The sequence below is a fragment of the Euprymna scolopes genome, chromosome 24, assembly GCF_053919585.1.
Source record: "Euprymna scolopes isolate OS-2025 chromosome 24, ASM5391958v1, whole genome shotgun sequence".
In the NCBI taxonomy this organism is placed as follows: domain Eukaryota; kingdom Metazoa; phylum Mollusca; class Cephalopoda; order Sepiida; family Sepiolidae; genus Euprymna; species Euprymna scolopes.
In genome coordinates, this window is record NC_136505.1 from 91185934 (window position 1) to 91204097 (window position 18164).

The 18164-nt window shown below is 33.6% G+C and overlaps 2 protein-coding genes across 26 annotated transcripts in view; one reads left to right on the top strand and one right to left on the bottom strand.

Moving 5' to 3' along the window:
* Positions 1 to 18164, bottom strand: part of LOC145246840 (adenosylhomocysteinase-like 1) — a 736073-nt gene that overhangs the window by 575617 nt on the left and 142292 nt on the right. The window contains exon 1 of one of the 7 annotated variants that reach the window (XM_080108682.1): positions 3600 to 4133. The exons of 5 other annotated variants lie outside the window; for them this stretch is intronic. In XM_080108682.1, the coding sequence (XP_079964808.1) occupies positions 3600 to 3668 (69 nt within the window). In that variant the 5' untranslated portion in view covers positions 3669 to 4133. Of the gene's footprint in view, positions 1 to 3599; positions 4134 to 18164 lie in introns of those variants that run through there. One more of the 7 variants, XM_080108683.1, reaches the window with a different exon arrangement.
* The window catches only part of LOC145246842 (uncharacterized), a 323121-nt gene that overhangs the window by 257638 nt on the left and 47319 nt on the right, over positions 1 to 18164 (top strand). For 3 of the 19 annotated variants that reach the window (XR_013863191.1, XR_013863181.1, XM_080108689.1), the window contains one exon: positions 16289 to 16386. The exons of 14 other annotated variants lie outside the window; for them this stretch is intronic. Coding sequence is in view for 1 of the 5 variants with exons in the window: in XM_080108689.1 (XP_079964815.1) it covers positions 16289 to 16383 (95 nt within the window). In the remaining 4 variants the exon portion in view is untranslated. Of the gene's footprint in view, positions 1 to 16288; positions 16444 to 18164 lie in introns of all 19 variants that reach the window. 2 more of the 19 variants (XR_013863185.1, XR_013863180.1) reach the window with 1 other exon arrangement.

The window sequence follows — 18164 nt, forward strand, 5'->3', positions numbered from 1 at the left end:
AAAGTTTCGTGAATAACGGATCTGATGAAAATATAAACATACATGTGACATGTACACACACACGCATGCATGCACATATAAACACGTGCATGCACATGTAAACACACACATGTACGCGTGCGCACACACACATGTACACACGCGTGCGTACACACACGCGTGCATACACACACGCGTGCATACACACACGCGCGTACACACGCGTGCATACACACATGTACACACACACATACATATATGTACACACACACACACATACATACATATGTGCACACACACATACATACATATGTGCACACACACACATACATATGTGCACACATGTGCACACATACATATGTGCACACATGTGCACACACATACATAAATATGTGCACACACACATACATATGTGCATACACACACATACATATGTGCACACACATGCATACATACATATGTGTACACATGCATACATACATATGTGCACACATGCATACATACATATGTGCACACATGCATACATGTTCACACACAAAGCGTATTAATTTGCTAAAAACCTTAACGAGAACAAAAAACAAGTGGAACAGCTGACCGTTTCCCAGAAATCCTTTGTAAACAATCACAGACACAACTTGAACTTAACCGACATCTTTTGCAATGTAAATTTTACATTAATTAATAAACAAAGCTGGCGACTTTGCTCCAGAATCAATATTTAAAATTTCGAACTTTAGAGGCTTATAATCTAACGCAACAAAAGCAAGTATTAAAAAGCCAAAATTGTTCTGACTTAATATCATAACTGTGCTCTTTAAAACAAATAGTAATAATTAACAGATAAAAAATAAAAACACCCTCTGCATCAAACTAAAATTGCTGGTAACTTTTTATCCAAACATTGTATTTTTATTTGTTTTTGTTTATTGGTCAGCTTCATTAGGTGTCCATATCGTTTCTGTAAAATACACGGTACAACAGCCGAAATGCAACCACACAAAATTAAATCGTTTCTGAGTAAGGTTGTCCAAAATAAAAAAAAGGGGGGGGGGATCTTTTTACGACCTGCCCCAGCATAGTATAAACACTCCCAAACCGCCCTATGTAAAGAACGGCTTTCGGAATAAACACTCCCCACCAACCTCTCCATGTTAAGAACAGCTTTCGAGGTTTGATGGGGGAGGGGTTTATTCCGAAAGTCGTTCTTAACATGGGGAGGTTGGGGTGTTTTATAATACGTTGGGGCACGTCGTAAAAATTTTTTTTTTTTTTTTTCAAATGCAGAAAAATCTTTGATGTACGTACTCGCCACCGAACGAAAATGTCATATTCCAAAAATAACGTAAATTGATCAAATGAGTTATTTTTTTTTTTTTTTTTTTTAAGTAGAAAAAATATTATTTACAATTTTTAGCAATTTTAATAGTAAATGGTGTGCATCCATTACAAGGCTTGTTTTCATCTCGGTAGTTCAAAATGAGTTATCTTTATTTAAAACAATATGGCGAATCAAAAACTCCTGCTTAATGAAAGATTTTTTTTCACTACTTGACCAATTTACGTGATTTTTGGAAGATAACAATTTTGTTCGGTGGCGGGTACGGGTACGTACATCATAAACATTTTTCTGTATTTTTGTTTTAATTAGGTCGAATTCTGGACAAGCACACAAAAAAAACTTTGATATATTTACATTGTTGCTTCGTTTTGTTTGTATGTTTTAATGCAAATTGTTGCATTTCGTTTGGTCTTTGTTTTGTAATTTCTTTTGCAGTGACATCGACATTTTTTTTAATGTTGCATTTCCCGCAAACATTTGTTTGTTTCGGTGTGATTTGTTGCAGTGTTCGTGTCTTGATCGATGAAATTGACGAATCAGAAACAAGAAAAGAGAAACATTACTTGAAGGATTGCTAACAAATAAGGATGTAGCAATACAGAATATCGTGATGTGACTTATCAAGAAGAAACAGACGAAGTTTTTATTTATTTATTATATTTTTTATAAATCTTCATATTCATATGGTTAGTTTTCTTTTTGAAAAAGATATGTCTTCTCGGAATATCCAAAGATATTTATCATCCTAATAATATGAAACCGGCAAGTCTTTATTTACTGATTTGTACATGTGATCGATGCGAAGATTTATAAAAATCAAAAAGGCCTATGTTTTTGTTGTCACGTCACTTCAATACCCCCGTAATGTACATTGCAACAGCCTTCTTTTACACTTAAATATTTTTTTTTTATTATTAACACTTGATATAACACTTTAATTAATTTTTTTTTTTTAACACATATACGAACACACTTCAGGAAAAAAGAAAAAAAAAAAGGTGCATTTGATGATTTTCGGAAAGGAAAAAGGAGAGTTGAAATACACTAGCGCCAGAAATATAAAAATTTAAAGTGGGGATCAGTTTTGCATATCATTTAACGTAAAATGTTTTTGTTTCTTTTACTGAAAAGCCAGTAAAAATAAAAGTTAATTTTTACTATTTAAAAAAAAAAAAAAATGTATTTAATCAAAAACAGACTAGAAAGGCTTCTCTCTCTCTCTCTCTCTCTCTCTTTCTTTAAATGCCTCCATTTAAAGAGAGAGAGAGAGAGAGAGAGAGAGAGAGAGAATCCTTCCCTCCCTAATAAACAATCTTTACATTAAGTCCGAGTGGCACTTCAAAAAACTAATCCTACCACTATACATAAGTCTGGGTGGCAAAGCTGACACACCCCTAAAAAATTATATAAAGTACTCTAATGTGTAATTTGTGGCGAAGCCCAAAAATATAGACGCCCCCCCCAAAAAAAAATGCGCGCGTGACTTATAAAAAAGATAATAGAAAAAAAAAAGAAAAAAGTAATTCCATGTGTGTGCACACACACACACACACACACACACACAATGCCATTATTGCAGTAAAAGTAAAAACTTATTTTCCGTTTCAGTAACCCGGGTTTCAATTTGTGTGCTCGATTTTCGGATGTTCTTACTCCTTACCGGATTTTACCGAGCCGATATCGTCTGCTATGGAGGCAAATTTATGTAAACACCATTTTCGACACTTGTGCATTTTAGCGATCAAGTTTTGACAAATTTAGAAAATTAAAAAATGTGCGCGCTTGTGCGTACAACAATGAACACCAGTGATAATACAAGGGAATTGCAGATTGCACGTCTTAATATCCGGAAAGCTACCTGTTTGCGGAAAATTTAAATGCGATATTCGTTTTTAGCATGCCCGGGCACCTTTACTGGTCGTCATTTTAAAGGCGATTGTGAAAATGGAAAGTAGGTAAAAATTTACCAACTACTCTTAACATGGTAGGCAGTGTTAATTCTACTTTGCCGTGGACGGAACTCTCCTAAACTGAAAACAATTTGTCGGGGATGTTAAACTGCACAAATATCCAATTAAAATTTATTTATTTTTTTTTTTTTTGTTATTTTGAAATAAATACAAGACTATTTTTTTATTTGTAAAGATTTAAGAATGAATGCATTAAAAACAAAAATATTTACAGTCGATAAACTCGATAACTGTCACTGTCGTGCGTGCGCTCAAATGAAGGGGGGGTGATAAAAATGGAAACAAAAAGTAATAAATTCATTACGCCTTACCTTAATATCTGTTTCGAGAATTGCTGCGGAGGGTCTTCGAGTCCGACTTAACATTGGCAGAAGGGACATTTTTATTTTTTTAGTAAGAGATACTTTATGAAGTTAATTGTTTTCTAATACTTATTGTTCTTGTAATTGTTAGATTCGTCTTCAACGTTCAGGCGGAAAAAATATTTTTCTCACCCAATCTTTTTCTTTTTGCCAATTTTTTTTAGAAATTTAAATGATTAAAAAAGTAAACTTGATTTTTTTTCCTATGTATTAAAAGAATAAGATAGAAACGAGAGACACTTTTGTCGCAAAAACCGTATTAACGTAAAAAGGTTTAAATATGGTGTTTTTCTTCACAATTTACTATCAGCGTTTTTTATATTTATTTTTTTTCGATTTAATTAATAATTGAAATGAAATAAATTCAAAAAAAATATTTAATAATAATTATTAGTTGTGTTACGAAACCTGTCTCTTTTTTTATATATAAGTAAATTCTTGCACCGAAATGAATTAAAAAATATTACATTTAAAAACTAATTGACAATTAGTTGTTTTTTTTTAATTTATTTTATTTATTTACAAATTATTCTATTTTATCAAATTTATTATATATATATATATATATATATATATATATATATAAAAGTTTTGTAGTTAAGAAAATCTATTAAGTGCTTGTTATTTTTGTAGAGAGGAGGGTGTTTATCACTCAGAAAAAAAAAATTGTCTCACAAAAGATAAAATAGCTGTTATTTGTTGACGACCAGCTTGGCTTTTGGTTGGTATATACACAAATATTATATCGGCTAATAATCGGTTTACACGCGGATCATTCTATTTTGTTAATTTTTTTTTTCGGCTAAATTAAAGTTATTTTTGTTCTCGTAAGTATTCCTTTAGAAATTAGCGATTTTTTTGTTTTGTTTTTATATTGTAAAAATAAAACGGACAAGTGCTCGTTTTTTTTTTTCTTTATCGTTAGCGTAAATCGGATATATGTATATATTTTTGTCTACCCCTAAGAAAAACTGTCTAGCGAAAGACAAAGTGAATATATTTGTTGACGACCAGGTTGGTTTTGTTTGGCCTTTCTCTCTATCTATATATTATATAGATAGGCTAACAATCGGCTGGGCTGGTGAACTCCGTTTGATGACCCGAGACGACGTCCTCGTCCTTTTTATCCCCCTCTCAAACACAAGAGAAAGGGGTCTTGTTGTGGTTAAGTACAAAATGACATCCAATATGGTAAAAGATTAAAGCAATGGTTATTATTGCTACTCTTTCTCTCCGCTATCCCGAGAAGAGAAGGAGAGAAAAGTAAGAGATTTGTTTTGTTTGGTCGGGTATCAGCAGTAGTTACGATAACTAGTGAAGGTACCCTCTACTCGTCGCTGACTGGCAACCACGAAGCAGTAGACTCACAACAGACAACGCGAGAGTAGATTTTGCGGGAATACTATTATCATTATTTAGCTGAGCTCATATACAAAAATAAGATTTTTTTAAAGTGGTTAATTCCTATTTCAGTCACGTAAATCATTTATTTAAAATATATACAAACAAATACACATTGGTCTTTACTATGGAGTGGAAGATGCGCATTCCTGAAAGTTACATACAAGCGAGAAACAAACGATCTAAATTACTTTGACATGCCGATTCTCGTTAGATCACCGAAGTTAAGCAACATTGTGTCTGATCAGTACCATATGGAAAGACTAGAATGAAACACATTTTGATTAGGGACCAATTAGTACTTCTTGGCAGATGGTGTGCGTGTGCGATGTTGACGAGACATACTAGTCCAAATAGCGTTTAAATGGTGAAATAGATCCCTCCCTGTTTCCCCACTTCCTTGACTTGCAAAAGTGACGATACAAAAGAATAGGCGACTCGAAGTCGGCAGCAAACGGTCTCATATATATATATATATATAGCATTTCATCCCGGCGTTGCCCGGGTGTTTGGATGTGTATGTTGAGCAAAAAAAAAAAAAAAAAGTGGTAGTAGGAAGGCAGACTCGAACCCGTACTGCAAAGGAGGAAAGGAACGGGGTAAAAACCTAACGTTTATGCTGTTACGACCACCGCCAAATTGGAAGCAACATTTTTTTAAAATTAAGGCTAGACAATCTAAAGGAGAGGATAACTAAAAATATCGGCGAAAAAAGTGCCCCCCCCACCTGTAGAAAAGTGCCTAGTTGAAGGGGAAGATGTTTTTAGCCAATTTTTCAATATTTGTCGTATGAAAGGTCGAACTTTAAAACGATACTGATCTTGGTAAAATCCGTCGCCTCTATTGAAAGTTTAAGGCAGACATGCAAACATACATACATACATTTATATATTGGTAACTAAAAATTTTCCACCCAAACTGATGAAAAAGCTTGCCCTATCTCTGAATACCCTTTATGTAAAATTTCATATATTTAGACCAGAAATTGTCTGAGTAATTTGGAAGAGACCGCAGAGGTTAATTTTTAAAAAACTTTAACCCCTATTATGACCCCTTAAAATTTATTGTTTTTGGCTCAAATCAAGTTATTAAGTTAGATCCATGTCCAAGGAACCTATATCTAAAATTTCAAGTGTGTAGACCCAAAATTGTCAGAGGAGTTTGGTAGAGTTCTCAAAGTTCAAATCGTTGAACTTTGACCCCTTAATCGCCAAATTTCTGGCCAAAAACTGATCACATCGATTTTTCCAAATCTCAGTACCCTGTATATCAAATTTCGAGTCTGTCGACTAAAAATTGACAAAGTTATTTCGTAGGGAAATGTACACAGACACGTTCACTTACTAGCTGTACCCTGCCACGCATTGCTGTGGCTCAAATTGGCACAATGGAAAAAGTTCCAAAATGGGAAAAAGCACGTTTCTTATGGGTTTAATTTTCCATTTTGCATGGGTACACAGTTTTTGTTGTTCCATTTTCTTAGCTGATATAGAGATTTTCCGGTTTGGTGACTCTTGAATACGTAACATAAATTGTCCATGTGAAAAAACAGTCAGTGTGTAACTGTAAGGCCCACAATTGTAAAGATTGTTCCCTGTGCTTTGTTGATGGTTATTGCAAATGACAATAAAATTGGAAAGTGCAATATCCTAAAGTGTAATGATGTATCTGGTGGAATCATAGGAATGCATGGAATGAAGATATATTCATCTGTGAAAGGTCCTGTTAAGATTGTTGTTTCTATTATATTGTTTGTTAATTTTTTTTTCTGCAAGCTATGTGCCATTGCAAAGCTTGGATTGGTTTATATTTCACAACATGATAATTAGTACACCAAATTTCAGTTGCAATACATGCGGTGGCAATCCCTGGCAAATATAGCTGTTGGATAATTAACCACTTTATCTGCTTTCACAACAGTGTCGATGGATTTGTATTTGACTACCTCACTTGGAATTTTACATTGAATAATAGCGTTAAGTTCATGGGCATCTTTGTATTGACCTGCAAGTAAACTAACTATTCTTTTGATGAAATAAAATTACAGAAATTACAGAAGCTAAAAGTCAAAGAATTTTGCCCTTAACTCTGATCAGCTGGCACTTTTTCGTACCCAATTTCCCACAAGTGATGCAAAAGTTTTTGTGCAGATCGAACAGTCTGCAACTGGACATGCATATTTTGAGTTAAGTTTAATGTCTTCACATGGAACAAAAAAGTAGAGTATTTGAGGCAAGCATTTATTTCATCTGCTGGTGTTGATTGAAGAATAACAGGTAACATTTGTCTGAAATCTCCTGCAAGCAATATTACTGCATTCCCAAATGGTCTGATATTGCCACGCAAATCTTGCAAGGATCGACCAAGAGCCTCAAGTGATTTTTTGCGTACCATTGTGCATTCATCCTAAACAATAAGTTTGCATTTCTGCAATATTTTTCCCCATATTGGATGTTTTGGAGATGTCGAACATGAGATTTTTGAAAAATTGAATGTTTTAAAGTAGAATAAATAATTCTTCTACTTGGCAGCAAGGTCGCAGGTATTCCTTGTGCAGCAAGGGCAAGAGCTAAGGCTATGTCATTTTGTTACCAAATGGCTGCCAAAATCAATTTAATTAGAAAGGTTTTACCAGTTACTTCTGGTGCTGTTCAAGGTAGCAGTAATTTCCAAATAACTTCTATTCTCACAGTCAGTAAATTAGGTGACTAAAATAGGATTTATCCATGTTTTGACAATGCCTTATTCACTGTAATTAATTTAGGAGACTAAAATAGGATGAGGGATTAGAGATGGACAGATAGAGAGGAAGATATATAGATAGAAAAGAGAAAGTGGGAGGAAAATAGAGAAAGAGAAGGAGATAGAGATAAAGGGATTGATAGATAAACAGAGAGAGGGGGGAGAGTTAGAAACAAAGAGGGATGAGACAGAGGAAAGGAGAGAGATAGAGGGAGTTAGAGAGAGAAAGGGGCTCAAAGAGAGATGGAGAGGGTGATATAGAGAGAAAGATAGATTGAGAGAGGGAAAGGGAGAGATGGATAGAGAGAGATATTAAGAGAGGAAGAGACAGGGGGAGAGAAACAGAAGGTTAACTACACTTCACCGTTTGTTTCCTCGTTCAGTAGAGAAGAAATCTTTCGAGACTGAGGCAATTTTAATATTTTGTTATTATCCAGAGTACCTCCTTTTTTTTTGGGGGGGGGGGGCTAGATTTTCCTCACATTAGAAACCGACCGGGTTATCTGTACTTTCACTTAACAAATTAATAAAAGAAAAACATTGTAAAATTTGAATTTAACATGAAAATACTATTTTAAAAAATAGCACGATAACATAAGTGCATAAGTTCCACTTTAGGTACTCCTTGGGCGTTGAGTTCCATGGCGACCAGCATAATTATTTAATGGTCGCTCCCTTAGCCCCCCTCCCTAGTCAAGGCTAATGCATGCGCACGTAACATTTTTTTTATTTACTGACGTTGGCTTAGTAACTAAACGATTTATTGATAATTTCGTAAGCCTTAAACGCATGCCGGAAGATTTAAATTGGTTCATTCTTGTTGTAATGAAAAAAAAAAAAGTTTCATTCAACACAAAACCAAAAACACATTAATGATAAATGATTTATTATTCTATTCATTGAAATTTACTAATTTTTAAATAAAAAAGTAAAAAAAAAAGTTAAAAAAATAGTTGCTTATGTGCGCATAAAAAAACTTGTTTTTTTTGGGTTTTTTTTTTAGATTAGGTCCACCTTATAATCACCCCCCCCCCCCAACCTCCTCATCTTAAGAACAGCTTCCGGAATGAACACCACTTTTGGAGGGGGGGGGTCTATTTGCAAAATTTAACTGATATTTGTTGTCAGCATACCAACCCGAAAATACTATTAAAAAAAAAAAAAAAAAAAAAAGGGAGGGGTTCAGTGCCCGTGGCAGAGAAGTAGATTTATTTATCAATAAAAGTGGTGGAGAAGTAAATTTATTTATCAATAAAAGTCGTCATTTAAAAAAGAAAATTGTGGAGGTGGACCTAAATGTAAATATTTACCCAAAAAATTATCCCAAAGTTTATTACAAAAACGTTTTGTTTTCGCACTATTCAACAATTTGTTCATCCGCGCATGTAAATTAAAAAATAAAAAATATTTGTAAAAGTGAGAAGTTATCAGTAAATGATTTAGTTTTTTTTTTTAAATTTATTTATTTTTTTTACATTAGGTCCACCTCCACAAATGTTAAGAACGGCTTTCAGAATAAACACCCTCAACCTCTCCATGTTAACAACGGATTTCGGAATAAACACCATTGGGGGGGGGGATATTTAAAAAAAAAAGTCGATAAAAGTCGTCATTTAAAAAGAAATTTAAAATCAAATGTTTGTAAAAGTGAGAAATTATTAATAAATGTTTAGTAACATTTTTCGGTGCTAATGCAGAGAGTGATCCGCGCTATTTTTTAAATCGTATTTCTACGTTTAATTAAAGTTTTATGACATGTTTTTTTTTATTCAATTGCAAGGTTAAAGTACAGAATAGGTACAAATAATAACGTTATCATTTCAGCATGGATCACTCTCTGCATGAGTACCCATTTTTCTTTTAATATTCATAAAAAGTAAAACTTTTTTCAAAATAAATAAATAAATGTTTGTAAATGTGACAAATAATCGTTTAGTTACGGCAACGTCAGTAAATAAAATATGTTACGTGCGGGGTGGGGTGGGGGACTAAGAGAGCGACTATTATTTTTTTCTGCTGGTCACCATGGAACTCAACGCCCAAGGAGTACAAAAATGTAATTTTTTTTGTTAAATAAATAAATTTCAAGCAATTTTTGCAATAAATAATAGATAGCAACTTCGTTAATTTTACGACTCGCCCCAGCATATTATAAACACCCTAACTTCCCCATGTTAAAACGGCTTTCGGAATGAACACCCCCAACCTCCCCATATTAAGAACGGCTTTCGAGGTTTATGGAAGGGCGTTTATGTTTTTTTTTTTAACATGGGAAGGTTAGGGTGTTTATAATACGTTGAGGCATGTCGTAAAAATAAAACAGTTTAGAAAAGGTTAAAACAAACTTTTTTATGTAAACAATGCCGTGAAAAGAAACTAAACAATTAAAACGTAATGTTTCATGAGTGAAAAGCCTTAACATAAATAAAGGAATTTAAAATTAAAAAATTGGTAAGTACATAAATGAATTTAAATTTTTAAAATATGGGATTTTTTTGTGTGTGTGTGTGTGTGCTAATGCAGAGAGTGATCCGCCCTATTTTTTTTAAATTGTATTTCCACGTTTAATTAAAGTTTTATGATATGTTTTTATTCAATTGTAAGGTTAAAGTACAGAATAGGTACAAAACACCCTCCCTTCCCCATGTTAAGAATGGCTTTTTAAATAATAACGTTATTATTTCAGCACGGATCACTCTCTGCATGAGTAAGTTTGTTTTTTTTTTTACTTATCTGGTAATTCGAGAGTAGTTGAAACGGAAGTTACCAGAAATAAAACCGGGCAAGTCTCGCAGAAACGACTTCGAAAAATATTTATATTTTATTTAATATTTTAATAATTCGCGAGGTAAATTTATTTTAATGACATAAAAACATCCCTCGACTCTAAAGATGGGTTGTCTGAAAATTTCAAATAAATTGGTAACGTAGAAATATGGTTTTATTCACTTTTAACGAACCAAATTTACATTTTTATATATAGAGATATATATGAAATAAAATGGAGGTGGAAGGACCTGAATACTCAACATTTCGCCCGATTTATGCGGGCTTCTTCAAGAGGGATGGTCATTGACGAGAGAGTCGGAGGATTGGAGCTATATATAATGATGGGGAGAGCAACGTGTTTTCCTTCTGTAAATTAGATATCATATATACATATATATACATTTTATGAGAGAAAAAAAATAAATAAATAAATTAGAGTAAATTAGTGTAGTGGATTACGTCTAAAAGTTAAAATATCGTAGAGATTAAAAAAAAAAAATTGTGTTTGGAAATATAGCGGTGATAGATTAAATAAATAAAATGACACGAGATTACAAAAGAATTTTTTTTTTTTTTTTTTTTTTAGATTAGAAATAATTGAATTGGGATAAAATAGCGTAGTAACTTAAAAGATGGTGTCTAAAAATAAGAATAGGTGATAAAATGGAGTCTAAAAATAAGAATAGGTGATAAAATGGAGTCTAAAAATAAGAATAGGTGATAAAATGGAGTCTAAAAATAAGAATAGGTGATAAAATGGAGTCTAAAAATAGATAATGATAAAATAAAATACAGTAAATAAGTAAAATAAAAATAATAAAATTAAGTGAAATAAAAATAATAAAATTAAGTGAAATTACGCTTTGTCCGAGGATGAAAAAGAATAAAAATCAATGTGTCTTTATCAAAGTTACGTATAGGCGAGCAACATAGTTTCGAGATCTTGTTTGATAGTATTACTGGCACTTCTGCAGTTTAACATTTGCAAACAAATTTAGGCGGCCAATCTTAAAATTGTTAACTACAAAACTACTTTTGTTTACCACTCCCCTCGGGCTCCTTACTACACCATCTAAACACCTGGGCAACATCGGGCACCCCCACTAGTCTATAATATAAATCTCATCTGTTTGTATGTCTGCCTAAAACTTTCAACAGAGGCGACGGATTTTCATGAGATTGGTATTGTTTTGAAGCTCGACCTTCGGACGACAAATATCGAATAATTGTCCAAAAACATTAATTCTTTAACCCTCAACTGAGCACTTTTCTACAGGGAGGGCTCGCTTTTTTCACCGCTATTTTTGAAAGTCACCCCTTCTTTTTGATTGACTAGCCTTAATTTAAACCTTCGCCACTTCTGGTTTGGCAATGGACGCGATGGCAAAGACGTCACATTTTTTTTTTTTTGCATGTTCTTTTCCTTCTTCGTGATATGGGTTCGAGCCTGCCTGCCTGCTACCACTTTTTTTTTTTTTCTTAACACACACCTCTAAACACCCGGGCAATGCCGGGCACCCAGGCTAGTATATTATAAAGTAGCGATTTCCAAAAAATATATATATATCCATATGATTTGGGTGCATCAGCTTTAATTGAAAGCGAAACAAAACTTATGAAATAATAATAATAATAATAATAACTAGCTGGACCTGTGGAAATTCCACAGGGGACTCATTCATATGTAATATATTGATGTTGGCATTCTGTAGATGTTCAGTGTAAATAGAGACGCTCTGATATTATTGTAGCTTTTTTGTTAAAACTGCTAAAGTATTTATCTAAGCTAACACAAACGCCCGGTAAAACCCGGTCATAAAGTATGCTTAAATACGTTATTTTAATTCTTACAGATTTCGTATATTTTATTATAGAGTTTTATATATTATAAAGTGGCGATTTCAAAAACAAATATATCCAAATGACTTGGGTGCATTAACTTGAATCGAAACTGAAATCAAAACTTAAGAAAAATATATATCTGTCTATCTATATAATTATAAAATTCAAATGACCTTGTAACGGGTGTTGTAACCCAACATCCGGTTTACAACTTCCGGTTGCGCATGCGTACATAAACATAAACCCATAACAGCATAAACAAATAAACACAAATCGCTGGACCGATTTCGTTCGAAAAAACGGACGTCCTTAGAAAAGCGAATATCTTAAATTTATTGAATAAAAAACTTTAAGATATGGGAAGCAAACGCAAAACGCGATTTTTTTTTTTTTTTATATGGAGGTCACCACTTATCAAGGCCCGGAAGCCACTCGGAGATAAGGGTTATTGCGTGTACAGTAATCAATGGGATAGTATTGTAGTAATCGTTAGTATTGGAGATTTGATAAAGTGTCTTACTGAAGGAGGCGGTTCATCAGGAATTTGTTTATGTTGGACTTGAAGACATCAAAGTTGGGGTCAGATGAGAAACATTCAGACGGAAGAGAGTTCCACAGTCGTGCAGTTCTAAGAAAGAAGCTTTGTTCATGGAATCTACGCTTTGATTTAGATAAAGAGTGGGGAAAATTAATGACAGTGGTTTCAGATAGACGGGTGTTTATAATGAAAGATTGGTGAGGGGGAACGAGAGATTGGAGCTCAGACGAGCACCTGCCATGGAAATAACGATAAAACAAAGACAGGCTTGCAACGTCTCTTCTGTGGGAGAGAGGTTGCAGGGAATAGAAAAGGCCATCCCCCACTAGGCCACGAAGTCTATTTTGTACTCTGTCAAGGCAGGATAGGCTGTTTTTAGTAGCTCCTGCCCAGATGTGGCAGCAGCATTCCATCCTTAGACGTACTTGGCTTTTATATAGATAGAGAAATGTATCAGTAGTGAGATATCTTCTGGGGCAGTAGAAGGATCCCACCATCTTCCCAGCGACCTTGGCAACAGATTTGATGTACGTGTTTCATTTCAGATCAGGAGTAAAGGTCAAACCCAGAAGCTTGTCAAAACATGGAGCCTCCCCAAGACGAGAGCCATTCATTTCAATTGATGCCAGATGGGGATCAGAGCGTTGGTGATGTAAAGATAGGAGCTTGGTTTTAAATGCATTAAAATATTAGATTTGGATGCATTAAAAGATTACAAATAATACGTATAAGCATCGACCCGTTTCATATATATGATATTATACTAAATAATCAACATGACAATAAAACGTATTGTTTTACTGTGTACGTTTTCAGCATCCCAATTTTTTTTTTCACGTTTAAATTATCAAAATAAACAATTTTTAATACTTTCTGCTTTTTTTTTTTTTTTTTTTTTTTTACATCGTTTATTTCCGTATAAGTTATTTTAACGCCATTTTCTTAGAAATAAATCTACTTTAACCATAAGAGCATTTTACAATGGTGCTTCTTTTTTTTTTTTTAATTTATCCTCCATTTTTTTAATACACCTTTCTCAAAAAACATTCATACATTTTTTCTACACTACTAGCATAAATAAATAACCCCGAAAATGCTTTTTTTTTTAATTGCGTTACAAATAAATAATCAATGTGACAATAAAACGTATTGTTTTACTGTGTACGTTTTCAGCGTCCCAATTGTTCTTTTTTTGCATTTAAATTAAAAGATATCAAAATTTGAATTTAACTTTATGTATTATGGTATCTGTTCAATGCATATTTACCTATAAGTATGGCAAACCACTCGTAATTCAATGGCTGTAAGTTTTTTTTTTCAAAAATAACCAATTATAAACAGAACGACTTATAGAAATCTATATTCTTTTTTTATTTTAATATATTTTTATAGAAATGTTTCTGTTATGTCACAAAAACCTATTTTCTTTACGTAGAAGTGTCACACTCATACATTAATTCCATAGCTAATATAACATACTGAACCAACATGTCATGGGTAGTCTAGTATATATATATAAAACTTGAGTTCCTTCAGCCATAATTGAAACCGAAACCAAAAGTTATGGAGAATTCTTGGTAAAATTATTTATGACAAAAACTAGAACATAACAATTGAACGACCCGGATGTGAGCGTGACACACAAAAGAACACATGCTATCGTAAACCCTTACTGCCACCAGCTATAATCGAAACCAGAACTTATGAAGAATTCTTAGTAAAATTATTTATTACAAGAGATGGAAGTTCATAACCATTAAACAACTCTGATGTAAGCATGACACAGAAAATAACACATATGCTATTGTATTAATATGTAGATGATTCAACACATATCAAGGTCAGAAACCACTCGAGGATAATGATTATAATGGGATGGATTGTCATTTTAAGAAGACTATGAGAGAATTTGGAAATGGTTAACAAAGTTTGATTGCTTATGGGGCTTATAACAAGTACTTGTTGACATAGGATTTGATGATGAATGCCCTGGAAAAGTCACTTTTGATTAATGTTTACTTTTTAAATATGCAAACAAAGAAATGATTTGCGGCGATTTTAAATCGTACCTCTTCTTTTATCGTAAATTGAACTCATTAATAAAAAATAAATTCAAATTAAATGGCAAGATACACCCGAGCTTGAACAGGTGATCATTCAATCCGTAGTTGAATGTTCTACCATTGAGTCATTTCTCCAGATGACAATAAATCTGTTCGTTAAAGAAATGATTTGCCGAGATTTTCTTATTATCTCTTGGCCGGTGTAACGTAAAATATCCCTTTGTAAAAATTCTTTTTATTTATAAGAGAGAAAGGCTATTTTTAAGATCAGATTTTTTCAATGTTTGAAACTTATCGGATTGATTTCTGTATAAAACATATCTAAGAACTCTGCCAGAAATATAAATTAGCTTTGTCAAATTTGAAAAAAGATTGGCTCAGTCATTTCAGAATTTACAACGAAGGAACTCACACACGCACAACGTGACTTTTATATAAAAGTGTAAATTTGTTGACATTGGATTCGACGATGATCAGATTTGTAGTTTGTAGTGAAGCTGTTCTGTGGTAATGTGTTCGATAGATGGAAGTTCTTGGAAAGAAACTCTAGGGATTTCGCAGAAGTCAACAAACGAAAAAAAAAAAAAAAAAAAAGTTAAACGCTCAAATATGTAACAAACAATGAATGTTACCAAAAACAAAATAAGTTACTCTTCTCCCTACCTGGATAAGTTCCATGGGTTTTAACGGGATCTAAAGCTTTTATTCGGTTTGAAAACGAACTAGTGCAGAGCTGCTAACAGGTAATCAAGATGGCTGACAACAGCGACATCTTAGTGTCAAAATGGTTCAAAATTCAAAAATATAAACAAAAGACTGATGGAAATCAATCCAATAATTGTCAGTGTGACACTTCCCGGCACTTATTGGCTGGATTTCTGTCAGTATTTTATTTATTTCTCGACTTTTTAACCATTTTTAATGCTCCGTAGATAGCGTGTTTTCGTCAGCCATCTTGATTGCCTGTTTAACTTAGCAGCTCAACTCGAAATAGTCAGGAATTTCTTTCTGAATCAGTTTCATACGATAAGGAGTCTCATTGCTATTTGTTTTCTCTCTTCCTCTAAATTTTTAAAATGGTTTCGACTTTTTTTTTTTTTTTTTTTTTACTCATCAACTTCTGCATAGCAGGATGAATATTTATGAGGGACGTTCCAAAAGTAATTCCTATGGTTTTTGTTTCATTCTGCCCGAATGGATCAGAGGGGATTGCATTGAAAATTGTATTTTTATGATGACTGAACTTATGCATTTATGACCTGAAAGTTTCATCTCTGTTGCAGATATTGATGCTGTGATACTCTTAAAAAAGCAACCCGTCATGAAGGTGCGACAGAAGCACAGATGTGTCATTGAATTCCTAGCAAAAGTGCATTGAAAGGTGATGACTATATATAAAAGAAAAATCCTGGAATACAAAAGATCACTCGTTTTAATGGTATCACTTCCGTTTTTGTAGTTCTTAAACACCGAGTTTTAAAAAAAATAGGAGGCTTTACTTTTAAAATGACCCTCGTATATATAAAATAAATACACATTGGTATTTATTATGGAGTGGAAAGTGCGTATTTATGAAAGTTACATATAAGCGAGAAAGACACAAAACCTAAATCACTTTAACATGCTGGTTCTCATTAGATCACCAAGTTAAGCAACGTTGTGTCTGGTCAGTATCATATGGGTTAACATATGAAAATACTAAACACTGCATGTAGGAGGACCTTGATACCTCCCTGCAACAATTGCTAAAATCTGACTTTTTAAAAAAATTTTTTACATAAGTCACCAGAGGGCACTCGAGGATAAGGGTTATTGAGTGTACAGTAATCAATGGGATAATATCGTAGTAACCGTTAGTAATGGAAATTTGGTAAATTGGATTACTTAAGAGGTGCGGTTCATCAAGAATTTGTTTATGTTGGACTTGAAGACATCCAAGTTGTAGTCAGCTGGAAAGCAGGCAAATGGAAGAGAGTTCCACATGCGTGCAGTTCTAAGAAAGAAACTTTGTTCATGGATTCTACGTTTCAATTTAGACACAGATAAAGAGTGAGGAAAATTATTGACAGTGGTTTCAGCTAGACGGGTGTTTTTCATGAAAGATTGGTGAGGGGGGGGGACCAGAGATTGGAGTTCAGACGAGCACTTGCCATGGAAGTAACGATAAAACAAAGGCAGATGAGGAGAAACAAGCAAGTGGGGACCGTTTGTGAATTTGATATTCCCAGGAAACTTCTTCCTCTAAAGGAAGCCGGTTCAACCTGCCTAGGTTCGGTACGGTACTTTACACAAGATCCTATCTAATATTTTTATTAATAGTATTAACTATTCATAATTATCATTTTTTTTTTTTTCTTTTGGTCGATTTATCGTCTGGCAAAAATAATTTTCTAAAAACTACCCTACCCTCCCACTCACCCCTCATCTCGTTACTTACAAGTAACAGGGTTGATCCTGGATTGGAAAGTAAATCTCCCCCCCCCCTCTATTTTTATGGAAAGCCTTCTACTCTAATAACTTCTTTCCCCACACTGCTAGACTTTGGAATTCCCTTTCAGGTCCCGGTTTCCTTGACTGTTCTGATATGCAGAAGTTAAAGTGTAATGTAAACAGACATCTTGCTGCTCAACTCCCTACATAGTATCCATATAGCGTGGCACTGTGTCTTGTATAACAGTAATAATTAAAAAAAAAAAAAAAAAAAAAAATGAAGTATGCATGGTCCCTCGTGAGTGCATAGTGAACGAGACATTAAAAAAAATGACTAAGTTCAGCATTTGCTCTTGCCCCCCCCCATTTAGTACCAAAAGTTCACAAGGCCTTAACATATTTCAATTTGAGTTCAGCACCATGCAAAACTTAAATAGACATACACACAAAATTTCGGACAAATATGGTAAAATAGTCCCAAAAATGGAGTGTTTTTATTAGTCCTAAAAGAGCCCCTGGGGCACACCCAAGAGTTATTGTGAAGTATAGACAAACAAAATTACATAGAAATCAGTTAGTTACAATTTTTCAGAAAGCTTTATAAAAAATCCAAGGCATCGATTTTTTTATAAGCACAAAAGTGTAAATTTTAGCCATTTTAACCTGCAACATGGGGGATGGGGGGGTAAGCGGAGTTTTCCTGGAAAATCCGTTCTGTCACTTTTTTTT